The sequence below is a fragment of the Mustela erminea genome, chromosome 5 (assembly GCF_009829155.1).
Source record: "Mustela erminea isolate mMusErm1 chromosome 5, mMusErm1.Pri, whole genome shotgun sequence".
Lineage (NCBI taxonomy): Eukaryota > Metazoa > Chordata > Mammalia > Carnivora > Mustelidae > Mustela > Mustela erminea.
In genome coordinates, this window is record NC_045618.1 from 44,437,501 (window position 1) to 44,464,949 (window position 27,449).

Genomic DNA, 27,449 nt, shown 5'->3' on the forward strand with positions numbered 1-27,449 from the left:
ATGTATATGATATTTGTGATAATGGCTGGGTTTTTTTCTTTCATTTGTAGACATTTTTGAAGTATAGCCATTAGAGTTGTTTTTTTTTCTAAAAGCGTTAGAAATTATTCAGAATACAGTTATATTTAAGCTTTACTAGTTCACTTCAAAAACAGCAGTGAAGTGATTTTCAAAGAGGAACACATTGCAAAATTAGAACTTTCAAATGGTGTGGACTTTTGTTTCTTAATTCCCAACATTTCTGCATCCGCAACAGTCTGGCTCTACTTCTCCTGTGTTTTAAATGTGCGTGATTTTCATGTGTTTTTGTTAGCCTAAGAGGGTTGCTATATACCACTATACTCAAATAAATTTAGACAAACTAAAGATAATGTCAATCACTCACCAAAGAATTTAGAGCAGAAGAAAAATACTCTTTAAGAGGACCACATATTAAGGCATTTTAATAGCGGTATAGTAGACGTCTAAAATTTAGAATCTAGAGTCTTTGTCTGTCCCTTGGGAGAGCAGACTTCTACAATTTCATGGATTTTTTCCCAGGCCTCCTTGGGTCTGCTTTTGACTATGACTCCTGCCTTTTTTTCTTTTCTTTTTAACTCCTTGTGATAGAAGTGGGTCCTTCTCTGAGTGAACCCTGCTTCCTGCTTATAGACCAAATGAAGAGTCTTAAAGTTCTGCTGAGCAGATGTACTGTTAATTCTGGAGGCACGTCTTTTTTTTCTTTTTTCTTTTTTTCTTTGGAAACCCTTCCAGAGAGTTTCACACTATCTGTGAGTACATTCTGCAAGGGGAAATGGGAAACTGATGGTTCAGGAAGGCAGCTCTACAATAGCCCACGAACGTACAGGTTCACAGGAGGCTAAGTAGCAACTTGATTCTGTCCAGAAATTGTCAGGGCCCAGGTTTCCAGTTCACAGGGCCAGACCATAGCTGGCTGCTGCAACTGAGCCTGGTAGGACCAAACAGAAAGCATTGCTGACTCTGAGCACTAGAGGCTCCAGACATCTGGGAGGTAGGACAGGAGGGGGAAACCCTTCCAAATGTTTAACTGTTTCTGGTCCCTGCCCTCAGCCCACCCGGCCAGACAGCTCCATGACAGCTGCAGTGGAACAGGTCCACAAGGGGATGTGGTAGGGACGGCTGTCATTTAAGCTGAGTTCTCATTGACTCTTGGGACTCTCTAGGGTTTCTCTAAAGTTCTTTCATTCCTGTTTGGCCAGACATGGGCTCAGCAAACTGAGATATCATATCTGCCTACCGGCATGTGTTCATGTGAATGTGCAGATGGGGTTTAGATTTGCAACCTCAGAGCCACGTCCCTTACCCAAGACATTGTGGAAGGCAGTGGAGGTGTGAAGAGATGAGCCTGAAATGTTCTTTGGCCTGATGAGCTGGCCATTTTGCTGAAAGGCAGAGGAGTGAAGCGTGTCTGAACTCCTAGATGGTGTACATTTGGAGCTACATGGAGAAGGTGATGTTTGACTAGGGTTTTGAATAGCCAGAGAGTGGGGATGAGCAGAGAGGACAGGGTAGCAGATACTTTAAGCTAGAAAGCCTAGTGCACAGGACCTCTTTCCCCATCTCCTACCACTTAGGAGAGGAAGCTGAAATAAGACTGGTTAATTTTCCAGCACAGCTGGGAGCCAGAGGCTGGATGGTTGCATTCTCCCAGGGGTAGGATTGTCAGCTTTTCAAGATCAGTAAGTAGAATTTCTGGGTCCAGGTTGTCACAGTCATTTGAACCAGTTGTGTATCCTCCAGCATTTTGTGGTGAGTGCCAGGTTCTTGTCATTTTGGCGGCATCCCCTGGGTCATCATGCAGCCTGACAGCTGTGGTTGGCCTCTCTGCCGTGTGAGCAGATTGTAGGCCCTTGTGTAAAATTGACGTTGCACTCCTCTCCCTATGGGTGTTTGTCTCTGTGCCTCCATCCCGCACCACACATGAATGCCGTTCTCTTCAAGAAGTAAGCAAATGAATTTTAAGTCTGGCATGGAGATGAGTGCTGGTTGGTTTTGTTATTTGAGTAGGGTAGCACCCTGTATGGTGCTGACTCGGGGAGGGATAGGGAACTGCGCTCTGCATTTCAGAAACTGTGAATAATACAGCAGCCCCTGGGGCCCATCTTGGTACTTCCTGAAAGGAGAGCCAGCCCCAGGAGTGCAGGTGAAAGGGGTTCTGGGAAGAGGTGGGCAAAATGGTCCGGTTGAGGTTTCACTGTAAAATCTCCAATCTGTCGCTCTGCCGTGGTTCCTCGGGCTGTTTGCCAGGAGCTGCAGGTGGCTCGTTCACACAGTGGTTTTAATAAGGTGCAAGAGGAATATCTCCCCTCTCTCTCTCCCTCTCTCCCTCCCTCACCCCCTCACCCCTGTCGCTCCCTTTTCCTCCCTGGCCACCAAGTGAGAAATCCTGGCTCCTCCTCAATCTGCCAGGCCTTTACCGCCTCCCCTTCCTGGGCATGGGACAGATGACCACCGAGGAAGGGTGAGCTGCCTGGCCGGTGACCGAGGTATCTCTGTGTGCTGTCTGTTAACTTCTTCACCAAGTCTGGCTAACCTCTCTCTTCCTTCTGCCTCCTTCCTCTCTTCTGCTAACCTGCTTGCTGACCTGTACAGATCAACTCTACCAGCAACTTGAGCAAAACCGCCGCCTAACTAACCAACTAAAGCTGGCTCTGAATGAGGATTAGACTCTAAGTGGGAAGGAGCTTGGGCTGATTTCTAGGAATGGAGCCCATGGGCAGGAAATCTAAGACTGCCGTACCTTCTTCAACTGATAGGGATGACAACACTTGCTTTCTGCAGAATTGTACATGGAAGGAATTAGCTAAAATGCTGGCTTCACCTGCATTTTCCTCTTCTATCTGGAATAACTAAGTTCTCTCTAAACCCCGAAACCGCTCTTGTCGTAAAATTATGTATATGGATTAAATATTTATAACAATTCAGGAATTGCCAGTCCTCTTGTTTGAACTGATATATAAAGAGGACCAAAAATTGTTTTCTGTTTCCTACAGAGAACTGAGTCCTGCTTTTAATTAGAAAGCCAAAGCAGAGGAGTAACTATACACACATATACATATATATATATATTATATATAAATTAGGGTACAATATATATAATATATATATAGCTATTACATACTCATATTCCTAATTTCGTAATATCTGGTATAGTGTTTGATTAAATGTACCTATGCTTGGGCAAAATAGCTTTTGAAAACAGGAGCTCATGTCAGAAGTCCCTGATTGTCTGAAAGGTATGCTTTTATTCCGTCTAATGGTGTTGTTGGAATCTGGTGAGAATGTCATGCTATTAATAAATAGAACACTATAAGAATAGTAAGAGAATGTTCTACTGAAGTGTGCATGAAGTATGTTGATTTTTTTTTTAAATGAGCAAGAGAAATAAATCATTCTAAAAGTTGTCAGAAAACCCACTTACGTCATCCTTGTCTTCTGTGAGATTGTGTTACAACACAGCTCCCAGACCTTTAACTGCCTGTAACTCAGAAATGTCTGCTGTATTAACTTCAGCGCGGCAAGCACCCCTGCCTGGCCCCACGGTGCACGGCCAGTGGACCTCCGCCAAGCCCCACCTGCACTGTATTCTGAGTGGACCCTTGGCGAAGGTTCCCCTGTCCGCTCCGCTCTCTGAGAGCCTGCTGTGCCTGTGGTTCCTTTGGGTCAAAGCCGTCTTCCCCCTTTGTAGGTCCTTGTCTGGAATTGAGTAATATCTTACCAGCATGCCTTGTCCTAATCCTCTCATCTTGTTTGTGACTGATGTTTGCCTGCGTAAACGAGCAAACCGCCGCTGTGTCCGAAGTGCAGCTATTCATGACTTAATTTTCTAATCCCACCGCAGAGAAAGTGGCTCATGCCAAAGAAGAAAACCTTAGTATGCATCAGATGCTGGATCAGACTTTACTGGAGTTAAACAACATGTGAAAACCTCCTTAGCTGCGACCACATTCTTAAATGTTGCTCTGTTGTTTTGTTTTGTTTTGTTTTGTTTTGAAACACCATGCTTACCATGAAACCCCTTAAATGCATTTTTATTTACTTTTACACTGTCACAGTAAACATCCACGAAATACCAGCTAGATCAGGGAATGGGGAAAACACACACACACACACACACACACAGGCGAGCCCGTGGCAGGGCCATAGTGACTTAAATGTGCCATTTCCCAGGTTGCCATTGCCACACTTCATAGAGAGTTTTGCAACACAGGGTACTCAGCCAGCCCAGGAATCCTCACGAAAGCAGAAAGATTTCCACTCAAAAGTGCCAACGATGTATTCAACAGGCAGATTAATGTTGAAAACACAATCAGGTGTGGATTGGTGCTACTTTAAACAAAAAGCCCCACTGTGGTCTTTCGTTCAATATTGTACAATTTAGAATTCTGTCCAACACTAATTTATTTTGTCTTGAGTTTTACTACGAGGTGAGGCTGTGGGTCCTGTATGCCTGAATTCACTAAAGCCAGGGATGTGTAAGGCACGCTGCTCTTGTAAGACTTCTGTCTCCTCCTCATTGGCACACTTGCGGCTCATTACAACTTGTAGGATAGCATTCAATGTGGTTTTCCACTCTCCATTTCTCCATGTTAAAATGAAAGATTTAGGCACTACGTACAATTGGTAAAGGAAAAACATTTAAGAGTTTTAACTATATGTAAACATTGTATAATGGTATGGAATAAAATGCACACTGTAGGACATTTTCTAAACTTGGTGGTCCTGTCATTTGTACATTTTTCCTTGGTGAACTTCAGATGGTGTGGTTGACCTACCTTCACTCATGAATGGTTTCTTAGAACAGTAATTCTGAGATCGGGGGAAGCTACATTTTGTGCATCATCCTCCCCCAAACACTCAAGGTAGCATCTCTTTGGTCTGATACAGTTATAACCCAGCAGGAAAGACCCCCTCCAAGAGCCTTTCTCCGTGTTACGGGTGCATGTCTGCACATACATAAGGCTTTTGCCATGGTCGTACTGTTTGGGGGATTTTTTCTCAAGTCTCAGTTAAGTCTTTAGCGGCAGCACACACATATCAGGTCGTGAATGAATGCACCAACGGAGCTCTCATCCCCCAACCATGGGACTCTACTTAAAAGTATCACACTAAGGGGTCTTTGTGATTTTCTGCTTTCTCACTCATGCTGAGTTCTAAATTCCAGTACATCTTCATTTTCTCCGACACGGAAACTGAAAATATCATAGGTCACTCTTGAAACTTCAGGCAAACGAAAGGAGATTACAAACAATATAATTTGGCCAAATTTGGGCTGTGGGGCAGAAAAGGATGTTCTCTTGAAAAGCGAACTCAGTAGAATGAAAATGAACGAAAACTCATTTGGATGACAGATCATGTTTTCACTGAAAAGTATTAAATAATTAATGATGTACTATATGGTGACTAACATAATAAAAAAAGAAAGAAAGAAAGAAAATATATCTGTAGCTATTCCTCTAAGCCCTTTGATCAGGTATTTTCTCTCCACAGAAAGGAAGGGCACATAAGGCAAAGAACCCAGCAAGAAGCCTGGAGGCTGGGCTGCGGGTTCCTCCTTCTTCAAAACTGTCCCCTTGCTCGAAGCAAGGAAATGCTCTGGGTCTTGCCTCGTCTTCACCACCCCTAGGCTCCCCGCTGCCCATCCGCAGCTAGACAAAGAACGCTACTCACTGTAGTCACAGAGGCCTTTCCTGAACCCAGTACCCGTTCACTTTAGGAGCCAGGTCTGGCCTCTTTACTAGCTGCCTAGCCGGTCAAGTCCCTGAATGGGAGAGTCTTCATCTGTGAAATGGGACAAGAGTAGCACGTAGCTCCCGGGGTATTTCTATGGGGACTGGAATGGAGCACCCTTGTCATAAAGTACACAGCACAGCACCTGGGATATGCTTGATAACCAGCACCTGCCTTTTCCTCCTCATGCCACATGTGCTCCAGCGACCACCCTGGAGGGGATTGACTACCTGACTTGGTCAAACTGGGACAACACTGACCTCACCCCACGTGACGATGGTTATCAATACTGTGCTCAGATATCATTGCCAGAACCTGTCAGAAGTACCTCACGAGGGTTCTTTCCGCTTCCCATCAGTCCCTGTTTCATTAACCCAGACTCCAAGGCTCAGACAGTCCCTGAAACTACTCACAGTCTCACGGCTCCCGGGAAATGGGGTCGGGCTTCAGGTTTTAGGCCCATGTGACTCCAGAGACCTGTGTGGATCCTCTCACTTGTTTCAGGTGTTGTGCAGCAGAAGAAAAGCCACTGCTGGACATAGCTAGAAAGAGATGAAGCCAGAAACACAGTTGGGGGAGGAGACAGGGAAGATGTAGGTGGAGTCAGCTTCGGGGCTGCCATGACCACTAGTGCTTTACCGCCTAACTCCCAGGGGTCTGGTGAAATCACCAATTTATGAAGCACCAGGGCAATTCCAAGAATTCTTCCCTGATCTTTCTGATAGATAGGAGGGAACAGCCAGTCTCCGCACACACCTTGGTTCTGTTCCAATGTGATAATCTCTGAACAGGCTGCCCCTGTGAGGTCAGGAGGAAGATAAGGGCTCTTCAAGTGGGAGCACCAAGGCTGGAAGCTGATAACGGTCACCATTTAGAAAACCATGAAGTACAGAGAAATAGTTCAAGATTCATACCCTAAATTCCATTAGCAGGCCTGGATTTCAGGATGAGCAACTGGAGAAGTTGTCATGTTCAGAGTAAAACACTGTGGCTCTCTGCGGAGAAAGGGTACAAGTAAGAAATCAGCATCTCCCCAAAATGTTTAAATTTATGATGATCTGTTGCTGAGGGAAAAAAAGAAAAGCACTTTCTGGATACATTCTTAACTTTTTAAGACTGGCATTGAGTAGAGCAGTTCCCCTCCTCATTGTTCCTGGAGAGGTCATTAGCAGAAAGAAAATCTAATTTTTGTGTATGCTGGTATGTATCCTCCAGGGCATAATATTTTTGGCCTGATTTTTTTTCCCCTCCGGGGGTGGGGGTGGGGAATGTCTTTTTGCTTGAACAAATATTTGAGTGTATGTTAACCACTTTTTCAACTTGTCAACACTATTTGTGGATGTGATTTTGTTTTCAAATCTGCAGTCAAATGTACACAACAGAAAGAAAAAAAAAATCTGAATTCTCTAATCAAAACAAAAAAGCTCTGGGGTGCTCAGGGAGCCATCATTTCCAGAATTGGAGACAGGGGTTTGGGAAAAAATCAGAAATGTTAGGCAGTGCAAGGAGTGTTCCATTATATATACTTTTTGACATTGAGAGTGTTCAGAGCCACATTCCTCCAACAGATGTCATAAATTTTGTGTGTCAAACAATGAAGGAAGCTGTGTTGAGGGTTCAGTAATATGAACGCAATTTTTGCCAAGTTTTTGACAAATGGGCATCGACCTAGAGGATAAGACTGGTTCCTGCTGCCTGTGAGAGCTTTATTTCCATCTGTTTCCAAGGCCATGGAGAACAAAGAGTCAAGTCAAGGCCTTATCAGAGCCTGCCAAGGCTGATGCCTTCACCGAAATGCTGATTCAGAGCCCTGCTGGAAGGAGGCTTCTAATCCAGGCCTAGAGAGGTTCAGTGGCTTGCTCAAGGTCACTCTGCTGGTGAAGTTCAGCTCCCCTGGAAAGCAGAGCAGCAAGCTGGAAACCTGTCCACCATTCACTGTGTGACCTCGGTTCATGGTACCATTTTGAGCAGCAGTTTCTTCAGCCTTGAGGGACAGGGTTTGCCTCTTCGCATGTCCTGCGATTCTCACAAGCCCAGGATCTCAACAAAGTGCTGTGTGTTGATGCCCCCACCATCTCCAGGCCTTTTGCTGCTCCTCAGCCTGAGCCTTCTCCCCCGCTTCCTTAGGAATCCTTAGGGAGACTGATAGTCACTCTGTTCCTTTTGGAGTGACAGATCTTCAGAGCCGTTCCTGTGGAGGCCATCTGTCTCATGGCCTCCGTACCACACATAGTATGGTCGTCGATGGGACAAATGGCCCAGACACAAACACTCAAGTAACAATTCCGGAGTGGTACCAACAGCGCACTCAAATAACATTTCCGGAGTGGTACCAACAGCGCACAGAAGGTAAAGAATGTTTCGAAGCAATAGATTCAGATTTTCTTTTTTAAGGTAAAACACTGGCCTTTGGAAATAAGTTTTCTGTTGCTGGGTTCTCAAACTGCATTTGGACATGCTAGGGAGTGAAGAGGACAGTAGGAATACATGAATACAGCCCAGGGGCCCTGAAGCAGACGTAACAAGGGCAGGCAGCCCTGGTGCATTCTTGAGCAGCCACTGGGCAGGACCACTGCAGAACCCACCCACATCTCCAGAGGAAAGATAGTGACGGCCAAACAAGCCCTTTGTGTGTGGCCCAGGATTGCTCTGTCTCCCAGGGGGCCTCCTGGGAGGATGCCGAAGGACGGTGGGGGAGGAGGGTGTAAGAGGGAAGCACACGTCCTGATGGTGGAATTCTTGTTCCTTTGACTCACAGATGGGGTATTAAACTTCCAGGTACACGCAGTAGGATAGTGTAGCCTTTTGGCCTTCCAGTAAGCTAGGTTTTGATGGGCTGACCACAATCTCCCTCAGCATCCCCAACCCTCCATTCTGTCCCAAGCCAACTTCTTCTATGAAAACCATTTTTCACACTAAAACAGTTTGCCAAATAACTACTTGTATCATGCTGTGGTCAAGGACACCGTTCTCTGAAGCAAGCCCTGTCACTATCCCAAAAGGGTTTAGTACTGGTGCTAAAAGCTCAGACAGTATATTAGAAGTATGAGCCAGCCCCCTGGGCAATAGGGTTTTTCATTTTTGCTCTTAAGGGACTGCTACATATTACATCTCAGAACCCAGGCTGAAAGTGATGAATTGCTGATTTATTCAGCTTGAAGACGGCCATTCCCATGATTTGTCTTCCTCCTGTGTTCTCACAAAGTACTCCTTTCCAGAATACTCCAGGATTACCTGCCTTAGTACCTTGCCAAGAAATTAAAAAGGAACAAATCATGTAAGAATATTATATTCTTATGTTATAAGAATATAATAAATGTAAAGAAAATGTGCCTCCGTGAAGTGTTTCCAGACTCAAATCCTGGCAAACCCCATCACATCTCTTCAGTTACTAATCCCATCCTTGAAAGCTCATGTCTATTTCTGGCATGTGATCTCCCCTCTCCAGTTACCATTTTTTTTTTTACTACTCTATCATCTCTTGTTCTGCTAACTTTCCCCCCCATGTTTATTTTAATAAATCTAATAAATTTAATTATTTAATTAAACATATAATGTATTACTTGTTTCAGATACTTGGTTCATCACTCTTACACAACTCACAGCACTCAGCACAACACTACCCTCCCCATGCATCCCCCAGCCACCCCATCCTTCCCACCCTCCCCACCCCCCCAGCAACCCTCAGTCTGTTTCCTGACAGTAAGAGTCTCTTATGGTTTGTCTCCCTCTCTGGTTTTGTCTTGTTTCATTTTTCCCTCCCTTCCCCTATGATCCTCTGTCTTATTTCTCAAATTCTTCATATCAGGGAGATCATATGATAATTGTCTTTCTCCGATTGACTTATTTCGCTTAGTATAATACCGTCTAGTTCCATCCATGTTGTTGCAAATGGCAAGATTTCAGTTTTATGATGGCTGCGTAATATTCCATTGTATATATATACCACATCTTCTTTATCTATTCATCTGTTGATGGACATTTAGACTCTTTCCATAGTTTGGCTATTGTGGACATTGTTACTATAAACATTGGGTGCATGTGCCCCTTTGGGTCACTACATTTGTATCATTAGGGTAAATATGCAGTAGTGCTCACTTTCTCTTAAACACAGAAGGGACTCCTATATTGTCTTCTAGTAAATTAAGATTATACATGACTTGGCCTATGGGACTAAGAAATTCCACTTTCACTTAAGAAGCATACACATCATTTTAGGAACTATAGGTTAGGGGTTATAGGACAATATAGAAAAAGCATAAAATAGACTAATTGCACTCACAGTGTATAGAAGCAGTGTACACATGTTTACAAACAATAGGATGTGATTACATAGCAAATTGAGCGTAAATGATATAGGAGTGTGTTGAAATCAGGCATCATACCTCTTTCCTCCTGGAAGATTGTTAACCACCTAAAACCAGTGGAAGAGGCCCTCCTGGGCCTGCTGGATCATTTTCCTACAAGTTCTCCCATCACAGGCAGTTCACGACTCACCATGACCTCTCAAACCTTAGAAACAAGACCTCTGCTCATTTACAAATACCTTGGTTTTACTCTTTACTCAGGCCACCAGGTGTTTTGTTCTTCACTATAGTTTTCTTCTACCAGACTTTAACTGAAAAATTCTACCTTCTTCCCCACCTTCCTGGTCTTCGTTTTATGCTATTTAACTTGTTTTAAATTAATCTTTGGTTTTGGTCTTACCATACCTTTGGTTTTATCTGAGAGCATCTCTCAATCTTTAGAGCAAACAGTAGAGTATAAATAAATTATTACATAGACTTTTTAGAGACAATAAACTCAGCATTCTATGCCAGTAGGGAGATTTGCAGGGATTTCTGGAAAACCAAATGGATGGGAGATGCCATGAACACTCCGTTCTTCTGTGGAAAGATTCCGCAGCACTCCTTTTGTAGCCCTTAGAGAAGACAATGACCTGATCTGCTGGTCTTCAACCTTCAGACTTTAACCTTCCTAATAGATTAGGGGCCCTGGGTGACTCCAGATAATTCATTTTCCAGCTTTCATGGAAAGATGAAAAACAAGGTGGTGTGAGAGAGAAAACTGAGTTTCGCTACTGCATTAGTAGGAACTGCTGGGGTTTGGGGGCGCTTTTTGTGCGTTTCTAGTTTTGGATCCTACTCAAAAAGGCAAGTGCTAGGGATCAATATGGCGTAATTAAATTTGGGTGACAAAGACTCTAGCCCAAAGAATTAATCCCAATTTGTTTAATAGCGGTGAATGTGTATTATGTACTTAAAGGAACATGTAAATTTCATGCAGTGATTTGCAAGTTCAACTGAAAAGCTCTGCCATATTTGGATACAAGGTTCTACAGTAAATAAGCCAGGATGTATACATAAGGTGCATGCCATTGTATAATTATACACTTTGAGTGTTTCATTTGTCACATGTTATTAACACCATAGAGAAAATCAGTAAAGAAAAAGTCATTCATAACCTCACCACCACTTTTAAAAATAATTATTTTTGATGTTTTGCCTGTGTGTATATTTAAGTCTTTTTATTCAAAACTTCATTATTTTTTATCCAAAAAATTTTGCATAGGTATCTACCTTCTGTGGTGCTACACTAACCTTCCTGGTATTACTATATGCTCTTCCGTCTGGTTAATGTGCCATAATTCGTTACTCTAGTTTTGATCATTTGGAATGTTTCTGATTTTTTTTTTTTTTTTGCTTTCGTAACTAGAACTGATAAGGGATTCATTATAATTTGGATATTTCCTGACTGATGGGACATAAAAACATACAGTAAAAAAATTAAAAAAAATCTTTTTCTTTTTAGGTACAGGCCTACCCTAAATATAACGCCCAAGCCAGAACTAAACAGCCCATTTGGGTTCCAGGCTTTGGGTTCTTAAAAAAGAAACAAAACAAACACTTCCCAAACTGGTTGAAATAGAGACTTTTGAGAAATGTGATCTCGGTTTCTCCCCAATCTCCTCCTGCCAACAAAAACACAGAAACTTGAACTTTGAGCAATACTCTCACAGCAGTTCCCTGCTCTTACCCCATGTCTAGACCCAGAACTGATACAAGTGAATAACGGTGTGTGGGGCTCAGAGGTGCATCTTTGGCCATTCTTGCTTTAGCTTTAGGAAGCCCCTTCCTTAAGGATAATGAACAGGGATGGAGGGGAGCAGCAGCAATGAAAGTGAATTCAGAATAGACAGCCTAGAACGGTGGTTACAATCCCAGGTGCGGAAGTTAGAGCAGAATTGGAAGGCCTCCTGTGGTTGGGTGACTTTGAGGAAGCTACTTAACTTTTCTCTCTATAAAACGGGGAGGTAACTAATAATACCTGCACTAAGGTCATGACTAAAGAAGATAGTGCCTGGGAAGTTGTTAGTACAGTACCTGATATAAAACTCCATAACAGACAACTTCTGTTGTGTTATCATCTCTGAAACACCCCTGAGTCTCGTCTCCTTGCAACCCACTCTTATAGCCATTCTCCCCAGGCTACAAAGGAAAGGCTGCCCTTGTCCCTTCCATACTCACCTGTGAGGCTGCCTCGAATGCCCATCGGGCCGGTACAGGACCAGAAAGTTCAGTGGGTTCTCCCCACTGAAGTCACAAGGTGGCAAGGTTTCATGGCCCTTCAGGACTCAAATCCAGTGTTGGGAGCAGAACAGCCCCTCTGCAGTGGGGAGGAGAGGGGCCTGAGTAGACCCTCGGTGACCAGCGCTCAGGGAGTCCCCGCTTCCAGAAAAGCGTGCCTAGGTCCTGTGTCTCCACCAGAAATGATGGGGGTCTGCCTCCAGGGTTTGGTTTCCTGGGAACGTCTCAGTAACACTCAGAAAACCCAGCCCACCTGTTGTTGATCTTATTCTCAGACACTAGAAGGGCACTTGAAAGTTTTCTTCAGACGGTAAAATACCCTGATCCTCCTCTGGTGAAATCCTTCATGTCTAAGGCCCTGCTTCATGCCTTCCCCTCTTGGGACACAGTTCCTGCCTTCTATATCTTTAGCCTTGAAAGAAGGGGTTGGCCAGAGGAAGCAGGCTGTTCTCATTGGAGCGGTTCCTAGATATGTGGGAGGAGGCAGGGGTGCAAGCTTCTTAGCTGTGGCTTTTGTCTAGAGAGGTGTAGGGTGTGGGGCAGGGCACAGGGACCCAGCCAGCACCAGAAACTAACGCCAAGCACCTGCTCTGTGCTTTTGGGTCTGGTTGGCCCCGGTATCTGACACTTGGGAACATCTTTTCTTTCACATCCTATTGTCTGGGGCTTCAGTTACATTCTTGACTCAGAGCCCAGGAATGGGGAGAGCAGGCACTCCAGAAATCCTCAGAGCAGTGACTCACTCAGGTTTGCTGTGTCCCCACCTCTCTAACAATGAGGCACGCCTCCGGTCTTCCAAGAGGAGGATGTCAGCACCACCTCCAGAAAAGCCGGGTGAGATGCTGGGTGAGCATCTCTCGGCCTCAGTGCTGCTGTTAAGATGGGGCCTACAGGGATGGGTCCTGAGTGCATCAGCAAAAGAAGAGCACCCAAAAGAAAAGGAGACCGAATTTAATATTTTATACCCCCCCAAAAAAAGAGCACTGATAAAGTCATCATCGGAAACATCTGTATATCTTCGATCTACTTCCACTTATTCTATAATGATGCTTTATTTCGAATTACAAATGTGTAAATGGTGTCATAAGTGGAGGACCGCATATCTCATCGCCATCCACCACAGAGAAGCTCTGCCAGCTTCTCACTTCTCACTTGTGCCCTTGACTCTCCCAAGGACTCCATCCCGCCATCATCCAACATATGCTCACACACACCCACACCTGAGCCGTCATCACTGCCGCCACCACTACCCGCGTGGGACAAACGCCAACCATGGTTACAACTTAGGTGTTATGTATCATGTGTTTTGTGAATCTGCACCACTGACAAAACCTGGTTCTGTCCCTGGTTCTTCCCAGCAAACAACTGGGGAACTTGAGGCAAGTTACTTGACCTCTCTGAATTTCAGTTTCTCCTCTGTGAAAGCCGGTCCTTTATGGTTATGTTAAAAAATAAAAGGTAAAATGTGTCCTGGCCGCATGACAGGCTGTCAATCATCGTAGGACCACTGATGCCCTTTCTTCACTCCTGGCCCATCCTGAAAGGTAGATAGAACAGGTCTCTTCTCTGAGAGGGCCACCACCCTCCCCCACCACCCTGTGTTAGCCTAAGGGACTTTATAGGGAAACGTCACCTTTTGAAATAGTTTCCTGAATCTCCTGCTTCCACCCCCCAAACTTTTAAAGGGGAGGAGCTTCCCTGGAGAGGGGCTTATTCAAAGGGTGATGCTGTCAACATTTTCTGAGGTCAGTGCCTATTTTTTTCTTTTGGCGTCAGCCATCAACTGGAGACCATAGGAGTGTGTCTAAGGAGCGCTGGGCCGAGGATTCTTCAGGTAGCAAGCCCATCTGGGAAAGGGAGGGCCAGCCCTGCACCTTCTAGACTTTCAGCAAATTATACATTTCCCATGAAGGCCCTTCACCAGGCCCCTGTGGCTGTGAAGCCTGAGGGGACTCTGGTGGGACAGTGTGGGGAAAGTGTACATTAGCACTTCCCACATCTAAATGAGCACAGGAATCACCTGGAACCTAGTCCAAATGCGGATTCTGGCTGTGGTCTGAGGCAGGCTGGAGAGTCTGTATTTCTCACCGGCTCCAGACAATGCCAGTGCCGCTGGTCTGTGGACCACGGTTGGAAGAGCAGGGCTCTCAGGTGGGCCCTGGAACGTAACATGGGCATTACTCAGAGAGACTGTAGATGTCCTGCGGGTCGTGAGAAGAAACAGAAAACAACTCATTCAGCTCAGAAGTCACAGTCTAGACACGATGCCCACACTGTGCTCAGGGCCTCACATTAGCCTACGCTCTGGGCGTGAGGCCAACAAGGAGTTCCACAAGACTACACCATGAGAAAGAAGGAATTCCACACCAGGAAGTTAGGGCATCGCAGGATGGGGATATGAACATGAGGTTCATCCAAGCTCATTCCAGCCCTTCCAGGACCACAGCTGGCCTTTGGCGAGCTAAGGCACCAGCCAGGACTAGCATGAGGCAAGTGAGGCACCAGGTGAAAAATTTAAGGAGGTGCTCACTCTCGAGGTCATGTAGTACTTGTGTGTGAGGCCTCCTTGACCTCTGTGCCCTTGAGGCTTCACTCACCTCACCCTAGTGCCAGCCCTGCTAAGGCCAGGACTAGTCGTGCTCTGGTTTCCCACTTTGACAGTCCATGTGAGACAGCCAGCTAGATCCTCTGTGCCTTTGGTTTTCCCTCAAAAAAATAAGATAAAAACTAAATGAAAGCAGGGAAGAAAGTCACTTACCATAAACTTCTTCAGAATTTACTTATCTTGGAAGGTGTGACACCTAACCCAGGACCTAGCATGAAGCTGGTGTTCTGTGAATGATTGGATACTGTTACTAAATGGAAAGGACCTCTGATGAGCAGTTGCCCCTGTCAAAAGGCAGGGGCTGTTTTCACATGGTCTTTGCACTTAATGTGTTCCTAGAAAATAACAGAGGTCAGTAAGAGTGTGACTTTGATAGAGGTGAAACCCATTCTGTCTGAAGGTACAGTCAGTACTTGTTTTGCAAAGTGTCAAATGAGAGACCTCAAAAATATTTCTCTATTCTTCTTGAATTCCTGTATTAATAACGTATTCCTTTGACTTTCATTTTCCTTACCCACTTGTCTTATTTTAAAATACCAGAACCAGGGTGCCTGGGTGGTGCAGTCAGTTAGATGACTGATCTCTTGGTTTCACTTCAGGTCGTAATCTTGGGGTCAGGAGATCACGACGCGGCAGGCTCTGCACTCAGCAAGGAGTCTGCTTGAGATGCTTTCTCCCTCTGCGCCTCCCCCCCAATCCTCTCTCTCTAAAATAAATAAATAAATAAAATCTTTAAAATAAAATAAAATACTAGAACCAGGGGTGCCTGGGTGGCTCAGTTGGTTAAGGGTCCAACTCTTAGTTTAGGCTCAGGTTGTGATCTCCAGGTCGTGAGATGGGGCCCCACTGGGCTCCACGCTCAGCAGGGAGTCGGTTTGAGATTCTCTTTCTACCTCTGCCCTTCCCCCCAACTGTGTGCTTGCGTGCGCATGTGTGCTCTCTCTCTCTAATAAATAAATAAATCTCATTTATAAATAAATAATAAAGTAAAATGAAATACCAGAACCGCAAGGGAAGGATTACATTAACCAAAACCAAAACTTTACCTTTACGTGTCTTTGTCCTGGAAATTTTATATACTAGACAGACTATTATCTATGAGCCAAATTCAACCCACCACCTGTTTTTGTACAACCTGAGAGCTAAGCTTTGTTTTCAGTTTTTTTTTAATGGTTGGAAAAAATTCAAAAGAAGAATTATAGTTGATGATATGTAAAAAGTATATGAGGCTCACACTTCATTGTTTATAAAGTTTTATTGGAACACTCACATCCATTCGTTTATGTGATGTCTAGGGCTACTTTTGTGCTACAGCTACGGAGCTGAGTAGTCATAACAGAGACATATGGTCCAAACGTCTCAAATATTTACTGTCTGGCTTTTTACGGCTTTTTACTGGCTTTTTGCTGATTGTCTACTCTAAAGGGAGGCTCGTCTACTTACCCCATCAGCTTGTTCCAATAGTTTTTACAAAATCACAAGATATAATCTAGTGAGGAAGTGACACTTATTTTAGATTCCCGGAAAGTAGTGTACAAATAGAAATCTTATGAATAAAACTATTTTTTTAAAGATTTCATTTAGGGACGCCTGGGTGGCTCAGTTGGTTAAGCAGCTGCCTTCGGCTCAGGTCATGATCCCAGCGTCCTGGGATCGAGTCCCGCATCGGGCTCCTTGCTCGGCAGGGAGCCTGCTTCTCCCTCTGACTCTGCCTTCCACTCTGTCTGCCTGTGCTCGCTCTCGCTCGCTCTCTCTCTGACAAATAAATAAATAAAATCTTTAAAAAAAAATAAAGATTTCATTTATTTATTTTAGAGAGAGAGAGAGAGAATAAGCAGGGGGAGGGGCAGTGGGAGAGGGAAAAGCAGGCTCTCCACTGAGCAGGGAGCCTGATGGAGGCTCCATCCCAGGACCTGGGGATCATGACTTGAGCCGAAGGCAGACACTTAATGACTGAGCCACCCAGGTGCCCCTAGAATCATATTTGAGAATATTTCTTATATTTCTACTCAAAATAATTATTTTGGTTTAGAGAAATGAAAACGTTCTGAGTTTTGGCAGTCAGGTTTGTCTGAAGCAGGCCCTGCGTTTTCCCAGAGGCACTCTCTCTTTATCTTATCTTTTCTCTGCTCCTAATTCTTGGAGCTCAGGCCATTGGTGCTGATGCACCCCATACTTCATCTCAGTCTCAGCTCACTGGAGGCAGACTGTCTGAATTGTGATTCAAGCAAGAGGGAGACCTTTCCCAGGGGTAGAAAAGGAAGTGATTTACTCCAGGTACTCCCAGCAATACGCCTGGGAAATCATGTCTGTGGCTAAATGGTTTCCATTCTGTAAGGAGAGAGAGTGTGTGTGTGTGTGTGTGTTAGGAGGCTGGGATGGGGGGCAGGGAGCGAAATGTGGGGAGGACAGGAATTCCAGAATTAGTATTTCTTCCATTGTCTCCTCACCCCACCCTCAAGCTTCTCCATCAAGAAGGGATTGTACTTTGTCCCCCACATCCCCACAAGGGCTCTCTCCCCAACTTCCAGTTTTGCATCTGCTCAGCTTCAAGGAAAGTGGACTTGGGTTGAGCTGGCAGCACAAGGATTTTCAAGCTAGACGTCACCTCCCAGTTAGAAGAGTTGATGAAGTTTGATTCCAGTCTGAAAGTTGTGATTTCCCGTGGCTTTCTGGAATTCTACATTTTCCTGGTTTACTGGAGGGATTCTGTTGTTCTCACCAGTATGAGCCTTGAAGCTCCATTTTCCCTTCTTACCTTAGAGTGTCTCAGCCGAGTACTGTAAGAATTCACAGAGCGGTAGCAGCATGGGAGTGTTGGAGCCACACTCTGGATTGCCGGGGAGCAATTTAAAAGTCAGCTCCACCTTCAGGACATGAACTGAAGGGAGTTAATTGAAAACAGCAGGCTTCCATTCCGCCTGCACCGGTGAATTTTTCCATCTCCCTGTTTTCGTAGTGTAATGTGTTAGATGTTATGAAATACCTTTAAACAAAGAATCCTCAATCTTTTCCTGATGTGAAGAAACTTTGAATTTGCCCAGAATCATGAAATCAAAGTACTACCATACTCGTAACACTTCTGATGCCAGATGTGTGGCTTTTCCACACTTCAGGCATTTCCCCAACGCTCATACCTCACCGTCCCGGGCGTCCTGCGGTTCAGTTCAGTCCTGACACTGTGTACCTGAGTTGGCATCAGATCCCACAGGTTCAGGGCTCAATCCCACAAGAGAGACTGCCCCCACTTCAGGAGCCAATCACAAGTCAAGGCTGTCACGGGTACTTCTCACCAACCGGCTTGTAGTCAGAGTTCCCATGATTTCCTCCTTGGCGTCAGTAATTCCCTAGAATGGCTCACAGAAATCAGGGAAACAGTTAGGTCTTACCAGTTTATTACAAAGGACAGAGTAAAGGTGATGAATTGAACAGGCAGATGAAGAGCTACGTAGGACAAGATCCGGAAGCGTCCGGAGCCCAGGACCTGCCAAGCCTGTGCAGGTGGAGTCAGCCACCATCCCAGCAAGCAGGTGTGCTCAGCCACACAGAAGCCCCCAACCCAGTATTGTTGGGATTGTTATGGAGGCTTCATCATGTGGGCATGGTTGTTTATTAACACCATTTCTAGCCCCCTGTCCTCTCCAGAGAAAGGGGGTTGAGGCTGAAGTTCTAAGCTCCCGATTGTCCTCGGTCTTCCTGGTGACCAGCCCTGATCCAGATTCCACCAAAAGTACCTTTTGGTGGTCTTTTATAGGAAACGGGGAAGGAACTGAGCCTTGTGACCAGTTTGGGTACAAGCTAAAGCCGAAGAATGAGCAGATGTGCAGGAGTAAGGGAGCAGAAAGAGACTAGAAAGGAGGTGAGGGACAGGCCAGAATCTTAGGAAGGGCTTTTAGCAACCTCAGACAGGGCCGTCTGGTGCGCAGGCCCCACTGGCACAGGGCCTCTGGCAGAGGAGCTGTTTTCAAAGGCCTGTGAAAACTTGTGAGATGAGAAAAACAATGACTGGATCTGAAACAAGGAGAAAAGTATAAAATTGAAAGTAGAGCATTTTAATTAAACATCTATAAAACATACGATTCTGTCAACTGCATTTTAAAATTTTGTATTTGTAATCCTCCATATTTGGAAACAATGCTATGGTTTGACTTTCCTCACTCCATAAAATTTCCTATGCATGTGTGATGACGGCTCAGAACTCTTCGATCATATAGTAAATGGATGACCAGTAGCTACATAATTTCAAAAGCAAAACTCATTTTGATTTTTTTTTGCTATCCAAAAATGTTATATTTAATGTGAAAGATGGGTATATTCCAATGTGTTTGATATGGTGTGGAATGTGAATTCCATAATTAATTGAAAGGCCCCGGGGCCTGCTACCGTCTAAAACCAGCCCTCGTCACAGGTCCTGGAATTGGGGTTCGGGCTGACTTAAACCGGATCTCTGAGGGGTAAGATGGAGGCCCCAGCTGATATGAGATAATAAATGCGTTGAGACGCTCAGAACCTTTCCATGCATAGTCCATCTGTACACAACTGCTTAAAACCCTGTAGGGCTGTTCCAGTGTGTGAGTTTTAGATGGCGGAAGTGAAGCTTTCTGGAAAGAAGTACCTGACAGGTATAGTGAACTGCTAGGCTTAGTCTCTAGCAGGGCTAATCTAAGTCATGAAAGAGAAAGTCAGCCAGAGTGAGGAGGTGACACGTTACTGCTTGGTTAGTGGCAGGAGACCTACACAGGTCCCATGGCCTGGGTGTGAGGCCAGGAGCTGTAGGGAGGTGTCTGGCCCTGGACCAGCTGGCCTGCAGCATCACTGAGTAGGACTCCTGACAGTGCAGGACAGACACCCATATAAGCTCTGGACGCTGACACTGGTTGCTGGTTCTCCCTTGAAAAATGCCCTTCCCCTCCCTTTATTCACCCTTACACTTGAGAAAAAGGAGAAAAGAAACAGTGCTCTCCAGCCTTCTCCCCAGTCTCCCACCAGTTTTCTGTCTTTGGTGTTCCCAGGCTGTCTTGTCCCATGCAGCTGTGTTCTGTCCTGTCCCCAGCCCTCTGCAGCTAGCTTTCATTGACGATAGCTTTCTTCCTGCGAGTCAGCAAAGGTGGCCTGCAGACACTGGCTCCAAACATCCAAACACTGGGAGGCTAGCTTCAGAGCTGTGCATGGCTGAGAGGGAGAGGCCAGACCAGGGGGATATCTGCAGCTGGGCCTCATGGGCCCGGGAGTGACTGTGGGAGAGGCCAGGCTGCTCTCCTCACCCTGCCTTCAGTGGCTCTGCACCGACAACCTCAGGCCAACGTGTTCAGGCAGGAGGCGCTGGTTCTGAGGCCACTGCTGTTTGTCTACTCTTTCCTGGCAGGTGACCTACATGGGGCAGTTTAAGAAGTCCGTGGGTCTCTCTGCCTCTGGTGTCAGTGACCAGAAGGGCAGAGGCCGAAGAGCAAAGCGGGGGAGTGGCCGTCCTCAGGAATAGACCAGGCTATCCTTCCCCAGAGCAACCCCTACCCCTTCGTCACCAACATGTGCCCTTTGGCGTCATGTGCTGAGGTCTAATGGCGTCACAATAATGAACTCACATTCATCTAGCACTCCCCCGCTCCCAGCGAACATTTACATATTTTGTTTGATTTTGACAGTGATGCCAGAAACAAGGGAGGGGGCAGACATCAGAACTATGCCCATTTGATCGATGAGGAAACAGTTCAAGGGTGAACCAGCTGGCCAGCGTTCTGGAGCTGGTAAGTGGGAGAGCTGAGTGAAGTTGGAACCTGGTTCTTCTGACTCCAAAGTGTGTGGGCTTTGACCCTGAACCACTGGGATGCACTGGCCATCGCTAAGCAGCCATCCAGGCCCGAAGCATGAATTTGGAGTAGGGGTATACTGAACGTGATTCTAGAACCTGAATTTCTGTCTCACGAAACTTGCAAGTCTCTTAAAATGCTGACATCATGTAAAGTTATTGAGTGTGTGTGTGTATGCATGTGTGTGTTATTTTATTTTATCTTATTTTTGTTTTCTGGTTTTATAGAGAAATAATCGACATACATCACTGAATATATTTAAGGCATACAGCGTGATGGTGTGATTCTCATATATTGTGACATGAGGACCACAGTAGGTTCGGCTAGCCTCCACCATCTCATATAGATATAATAAGAAAAGAAGGAAAAAGGAAAAAACAATGTCCTCCTTATGATGAGAACTCTAAGGATTGAGTCTCTTAACAACTTCCCTGTCCCTCATACGGGCAGTGTTAGTTCTCGTCCTCGTGTTGGACAGGACATCTCCAGTACTACCTTACTGATCACTGGGAGTTTGTACCTTCTGACCCCCGTCCTACTTCTCTCTCTCCTTCTTCTGCCTCTGGTAACCACAAATCTGATCCCTCTCTCGCGCTCCCTCTTTGATATGAGTCTAGTGGACACACAGTGTTACATTAGTTTCAGGTGTACCACACGGTGATTCCATAATGCGGTATGGTATGCTCTGCTCACCACAGGTGCAGTACCGTCCGTCCCATCACATCACTGTTACGGGATCATTGACTGTGTTCCTGATGCCGGGCCTATGGATTCCTTATTCATTCCATAACTGGAAAACTGTGCCTCCCACTCCCCTTCACCCATTTTGCCCAACCCTCGGCACCCTCCCCTCTGGGAACCATCAGTTTGTTCTCTGATTCTGCTTTTTATTTGTTTATTCATTTGGCTTTTTTTAAACTTAGATTTTACTTATGAGTAGAATTGTATGGTATTTGTCTTTCTCAGTCTTACATATTTCACTTAGCATGATACACTTTAGGTCCATCCATGTTGTCTCAAATGGCGTGATCTTATCCTTTTATGGCTGTGTAATATTCCATTGTATATCTATATCTATATCTATCTATCTATCTATCTATATATATATATATATATACATACACACTACATTTTCCTTTTCCATTCATCTCTTGATGGACACTTGGGCTGCTTCCATGTCTTGGCTATTGTAAATAGTGCTATATCATAGGGGTACACACATCTTTTTGAGTCCGTGTTTCTGGTTTCCCTAAATAAATACCCAGTAGTGGAGTTATCAGATCATATGATAGTTCTATTTGTAATTTTTTGAGGAATTTCCATTCTGTTTTCCACAATAGCTGCACCAATTTATATTTTATATTTATTTAGATCTTTAATCCATCTTGAGTATATTTTTGTGTATGGTATAAGAAAGTGGTCCTGTTTCATTCTTTTGCGTGTAGCTGTCCAGTTTTCCCAGCATTGTTTATTGAAAAGACTGTCTTGGGGCACCTGAGTGGCTCAGCTGGTTAAGCCACTGCCTTCCACTCAGGTCATGATCCCAAGGTCCTGGGATCGAGCCCATCTGGCTCCGTGCTCCACAGGGAGCCTGCTTCTCCCTCTGCCTGCTTGTGCTTGCTCTTGCTCTGATAAATAAAATCTTAAAAAAAAAAAAAGAATGTCTTTTCCCCATTTATATTCTCATCTCCTTTGTCATAAATTAATTGACCATGTAATTGTGGGTTTATATTTGGGGTCTCTCTGCTCTATTGATCTGTGTCTCTTTCTTTGCCAATACCGTACCGTTTTGATTACTACAGCCGGTAGTATAGCTTGAAGTCTGGAATTATGATACCTTCAGCTTTGTTCTTCTTTCTAAGGTTTCTTTGGCTATTCAGGCTCTTCTGTGGTTCCATACAAATTTTAGTATTATTTCCTCTAGTTTTGTAAAAAATGCTCTTGGTGTTTTGAGAGGGATTGTATTGAATCTGTAGATTGAAAAGTTGTTGAATTTTAGAAAGAAACATCATCTTGTTTATAGCAAGATTCAGTGCATTCATTCCTTCATGTATTCGTTTACTCAACAAGTTTATATATTGAACTCCATGTCCAATAGATGCAAGCCAATTAGCCAAAGATCAGTGCACCCCAGAACCTAGTCCGCTGAATGATCAATCACGCAGTTTGTCAATTTAATCAATCTGTCAGATGACTAGTTTACCGGTTTTACCAAATTTACTCATTGCAATTACAACAGCCTGAACAGTAATATTTTAACGACTAAAATGTTGACTAAATAGAAATGGGCAGAAGTTTAAAAAATTTTCCCACACGAAACCCTTTTTCCAGGCAAAATTCCAGCCTTTAACTATACAATAGGATTGTTTTGGCTGCTTCTGGTTCCTTTACATGCTTTTGAATGTGAGTATGTATTTTCAGACTTGAAGCAGTTCAACATTTTTCCCTCAGTTTCTCAAAAGTCATGTAAGCCTTTAACTCTGTAGAGACAGGGTAGAGAAGAGGTTACACAGGACAGTGCCAGCCTGGAGCCAGCCTGTCTGGTGCACCAGCCCAGCTCTGCCCCTTCTTGGGGGCCGCACTTTGGTCAGGTTATTTCTACACACGTGATGCGATCTCAGCCACATTACACGTAAACACCGAGGGAAAAAACACACCACAGTAATAACAGAGTTATTTCTGGGTGGTGGGACCATGAGTAATTTGCCTTCCATATGACTTTTCTGTATGTTTGATTTTTAAGATGTAGTTTTAATAATGTTAAGTGTTCCTTATGTAAGAGGAACTACACCACAGAGCTTCATGTACATTGTTTTATTTAATCCTCACAACAAGCACACAAGATAGGTAGGATTCTCACCATTTTGCAAAGAAACTGAGGCTCTGATCCACAGATTAACTTGCATGTGTACCCATGCCTCAGGGGAATCTGACTTCCTCTGTCTGACCTCAAAGTTCACATTAAGTTTTATTTCTTCTGACTCAACCAAAGAGTCCTTCTCTGTTAAATGGACATAATATCTGCATCTCAAAATATGGAGGGAGGATGGGCTGAGATGATAGGTATGAAAGCCCACTGCAAATGATAAAGCCCTCTACAGAAGATAGTACTGACGAGTAGCTATTCTAAAGGCTTTGCATAGATCATGTTTCTTCAATCATCTCAATGACCCTGAGAAGCAGGTGGCCATTATGATCCCCATTTTACAGAACAGGATATCAAGGAACAGAGAGGGCAACATGCCATGATCACACAACTGTACATGACATTAATTATCTAGATGGAGACTTTCCAGTGTAAATGACTTCTGGGTCATTTTCCCCAATCTTCTGCACAGGTTCCTCAGGGATACCTACTGCAGAGAAAGGGAAACTCTTTCTCTGTCAGACATCCTAGGTGTCAGATAGTCCAGTTGGCTCCAGAGGAGGTGGATGGAGGGTGGGAGACAGTCAGAGAACAGAGGTCAGGCATCAGATCCACGCCCTCCCACCTGCCACCGCTCTGTGCGCGCTTGTCCTTGCTTTCCAGGCTCTAGGGGATAACCACGACTCCAAGGACACTGCTGCCACCTGCTGTTCGCACGTTCTCCGTCCAAGGGCTTCTCAGGATCCTCATCACTGTCTTTCCTAGACCCCTTCTAGCACCTGGGGGGGAAGATCAACCTTTGCTCAATTTCAGATACAGGAAGAGTAAACTCTTAGCCCAAGTAGAAGGGCTGGAAGAGGAGAGCAGAGATGCACTCTGAGCCGTGTGACCTTGGAGATCAGGCTCTTGGCTTCTTTGAGTCTGTGTCTTCATCTGTAAAATGAAAACAACAGTAATATCTGCTTCATACAATTGTTTTTAAGATGAGATAAGATTTTTTTCCACTCTACATTCTACCTACTTACCAGAAACAAAAAGTTAGATCTGTAGAAGACCAGCCAGGATAGGGAACAAGTAAACATGCATACAAGCCTGAAGTCACCTCTGCTTACATTAACATTTTTAAGAATGAAAAAATGCATTTTCTGGGGCACCATCATGCCTCAGTCAGTGAAGCGTCTGCCTTTAGTTCAGGTCGTGATTCCAGGGTCCTGGGATAAAGTCCCGTGTTGGGCTCTCTGCTCAGCGGGGAGTTTGCTTCTCCCTCTGCCTCAGCCCCTCCTCCTGCTTGTGCTCGCTCTCTCTCTCTCTCTCTCAAATAAATAAAAATATTTAAGAATAATAATATAAGACAAAAAAAGAAAATTCTTTCTAATAGAGTGTTCCCTTTTATGTTTTGCTACTACTTTTGAATTTTTCAAAATTAAGGCTCAAGTCATTTTCTGTGTTTTATTAAGAATATGTGAAAATGGGGGCACCTGGGTGGCACCTAGGTTAAGCATCTGCCTTCAGCTCAGGTCAGGAACCCAGGGTCCTGGGTTCTGTCTCCCTGCTCAGCAGGAAGCCTCCTTCTCCCTCTCCCACTCTCGCTACTTGTGTTGCCTCTATGTCTCTCTGTGTGTCTCTCTCTGTCAAATAAATAAATAAAATCTTTGGGGCGCCTGGGTGGCTCGGTGGGTTAAAGCCTCTGCCTTCGGCTCAGGTCATGATCCCAGGGTCTTGGGATCGAGCCCCGCAACGGGCTCTCTGCTTGGCAGGGAGCCTGCTTCCCTTCCTCTCTCTCTGCCTGCCTCTCTGCCTACTTGTGATCTCTGTCAATAAATAAAAATTTTTTAAAAAATTTTTTAAATAAATAAATAAATAAATAAAATCTTTAAAAAAAAAAAAGAATGTATAAAAACAGGGCACCTGGGGGGCTCAGTTGGTTAAGCATCTGTCTTCTGCTTGGGTTATGATCTCAGGGTCCTGGGGTGGAGCCCCGTGTCAGGATCCCTGCTCAGTGGGGAGCCTGCTTCTCCCTCTCCCCTGCCCCTGCTCATGCTCTGTCCCTCTCTCTCAAATAAATAAATAAAATCTTTTAAAAAAAAATCTGAAAACCAGGGAAGTGATTGGGGAATAGGGTAACTGGGTGATGGGCACTAAGGAGGGCACTTGATGTAATGAGCACTGGGTGTTATATGCAACTGATGAATCACTAAATTCTCTCCCTATAACCAAAAATACACTCTTTGTTAACTAACTTGAATTTAAATCAGAAAAACAATAGTTTTTTAAAAATCTAAAAAAAAAAAAAATTAAAAAGAATATCTGAACCAGGGCTCCTGCGTGGCTCAGTCGGTTGAGTGTCTAACCCTTGATATTAACTCAGGTCATGATGTCAGGGTCCTGAGATTGAGCCCCACCCTGGGCTCCATGCCCAGCATGGGCTTAAGATTGTCTCTCTGTCTGCTGCTCCCTCCCCCCACCTCTTTCTCTCCCTCTCTTTAAAAAAAAAAAAAAATTAAAAATTAAAAAGAATATCTGAACCAGAATATGAAATAGTGAAAAGGGGTGTCTGATTTTTCTTTAAATTTTTATTTAAATTTCAATTAATTAACATATCGTGTATAATTTGTTTCAGAGGTAGAGGTCAGTGATTCATCAGTCCTGTATAGTAGCCAGTGCTCCTTACATCTCTGCCCTCCTTAATGTCCATCACCCAGTTACTCCATACCCCACCCCCACCCCTCCAGCAACCCTCCATTTGTTTTCTATGAGTAAGAGTCTCTTATGAAAAAAAGTCTCTTATTGTTCGTCTCCCTCTCTGATTTTGTCTTGTTTTATTTTTCCCCTCCTTTCCCCTATGCTCCTCTGTCTTGTTTCTTAAATTCCACATATGAGTGAAATCATATAATTATCTTCCTCTGATTGACTCATTTCACTTAGGGTAATACTCTCTAGTTCCATCCACGTCATTGCAAATGGGAAGATTTCATTTTCTTGATGGCTGAGTAATATTCCGTTATGTGTATGTGTATAAATTCCACATCTTCTTTATCCATTCATCTGTTGATGGATGTTGACTATTATGGACATTGCTGCTATAAACACTGGGGAGCAGGTGCCCCTTTGGATCACTACGCTTGTATCTCTGGGGTAAATACCTAGTAGTGCAATTGCTGGGTTGTAGGGTAGCTCTATTTTCAACTTTTTGAGGAACTTCCATACTGTTTTCAGAGTGGCTGCACCAGCTTGCATTCCCACCAACAGTGTAGGAGGGTTCCCCTTTCTCTGCATCCTTGCCTACATCTGGTGTTTCCTGACTTGTTAATTTTAGCCATTCTGACTGCTGTGAAGTGGTATCTCATTGTGGTTTTGATTTGTATTTCCCTGATGCCGAGTGTTGCTGAGCACTTTTTCATGCGTCTGTTGGCCATTTGGATATCTTCTTTGCATATTTGTTCTTTCAATCCATGAGCATGGAATGTTTTTCCATTTTTTGTGTCTTCCTCAATTTCTTTCATGAGTGTTCTGTAGTTTTCTGAATACAGATCCTTTGCCTCTTTGGTTAGGTTTATTTCTAAGTATCTTATGGTTTTTGGTACAAGTATAAATGGGATCAACTCCTTAATTTCTCTTTTTGTTTCTCATTGTTGGTGTATAGAAATGTAACTAGTTTCTGTGCATTGACTTTATATCCTGCCACTTTGCTGAATTCCTATATGAGTTCTAGCAATTTTGGGTGGAGTCTTTCAGGTTTTCCACATAAAGTATTTTGTCATCTGCAAAGAGTAAAAGTTTGATTTCTTTTTTGCCAATTCAGATGCCTTTTATTTCTTTTTGCTGTCTGATTG

At 44.3% G+C, this 27,449-nt stretch overlaps 1 protein-coding gene and 1 long non-coding RNA gene across 11 annotated transcripts in view; one reads left to right on the plus strand and one right to left on the minus strand.

The window, feature by feature from the left end:
• The window catches only part of TPM1 (tropomyosin 1), a 27,755-nt gene extending 23,022 nt beyond the window's left edge, over positions 1 to 4,733 (plus strand). For 7 of the 10 annotated variants that reach the window (XM_032342773.1, XM_032342775.1, XM_032342769.1 and 4 more), the window contains one exon: positions 3,863 to 4,733. In XM_032342773.1, coding sequence (XP_032198664.1) covers positions 3,863 to 3,945 — 83 coding nt within the window. In that variant the 3' untranslated portion in view covers positions 3,946 to 4,733. Of the gene's footprint in view, positions 1 to 2,613; positions 3,438 to 3,862 lie in introns of those variants that run through there. The other 3 variants (XM_032342774.1, XM_032342762.1, XM_032342761.1) reach the window with 1 other exon arrangement.
• Positions 4,061 to 12,904, minus strand: LOC116590665. The gene is made up of 3 exons (XR_004285696.1): positions 12,279 to 12,904; positions 6,666 to 6,746; positions 4,061 to 6,293 (listed from the first exon to the last, which is right to left on the minus strand). It is a non-coding gene; the product is annotated as an uncharacterized LOC116590665 (long non-coding RNA).
• Positions 12,905 to 27,449: the final 14,545 nt, after the last annotated feature.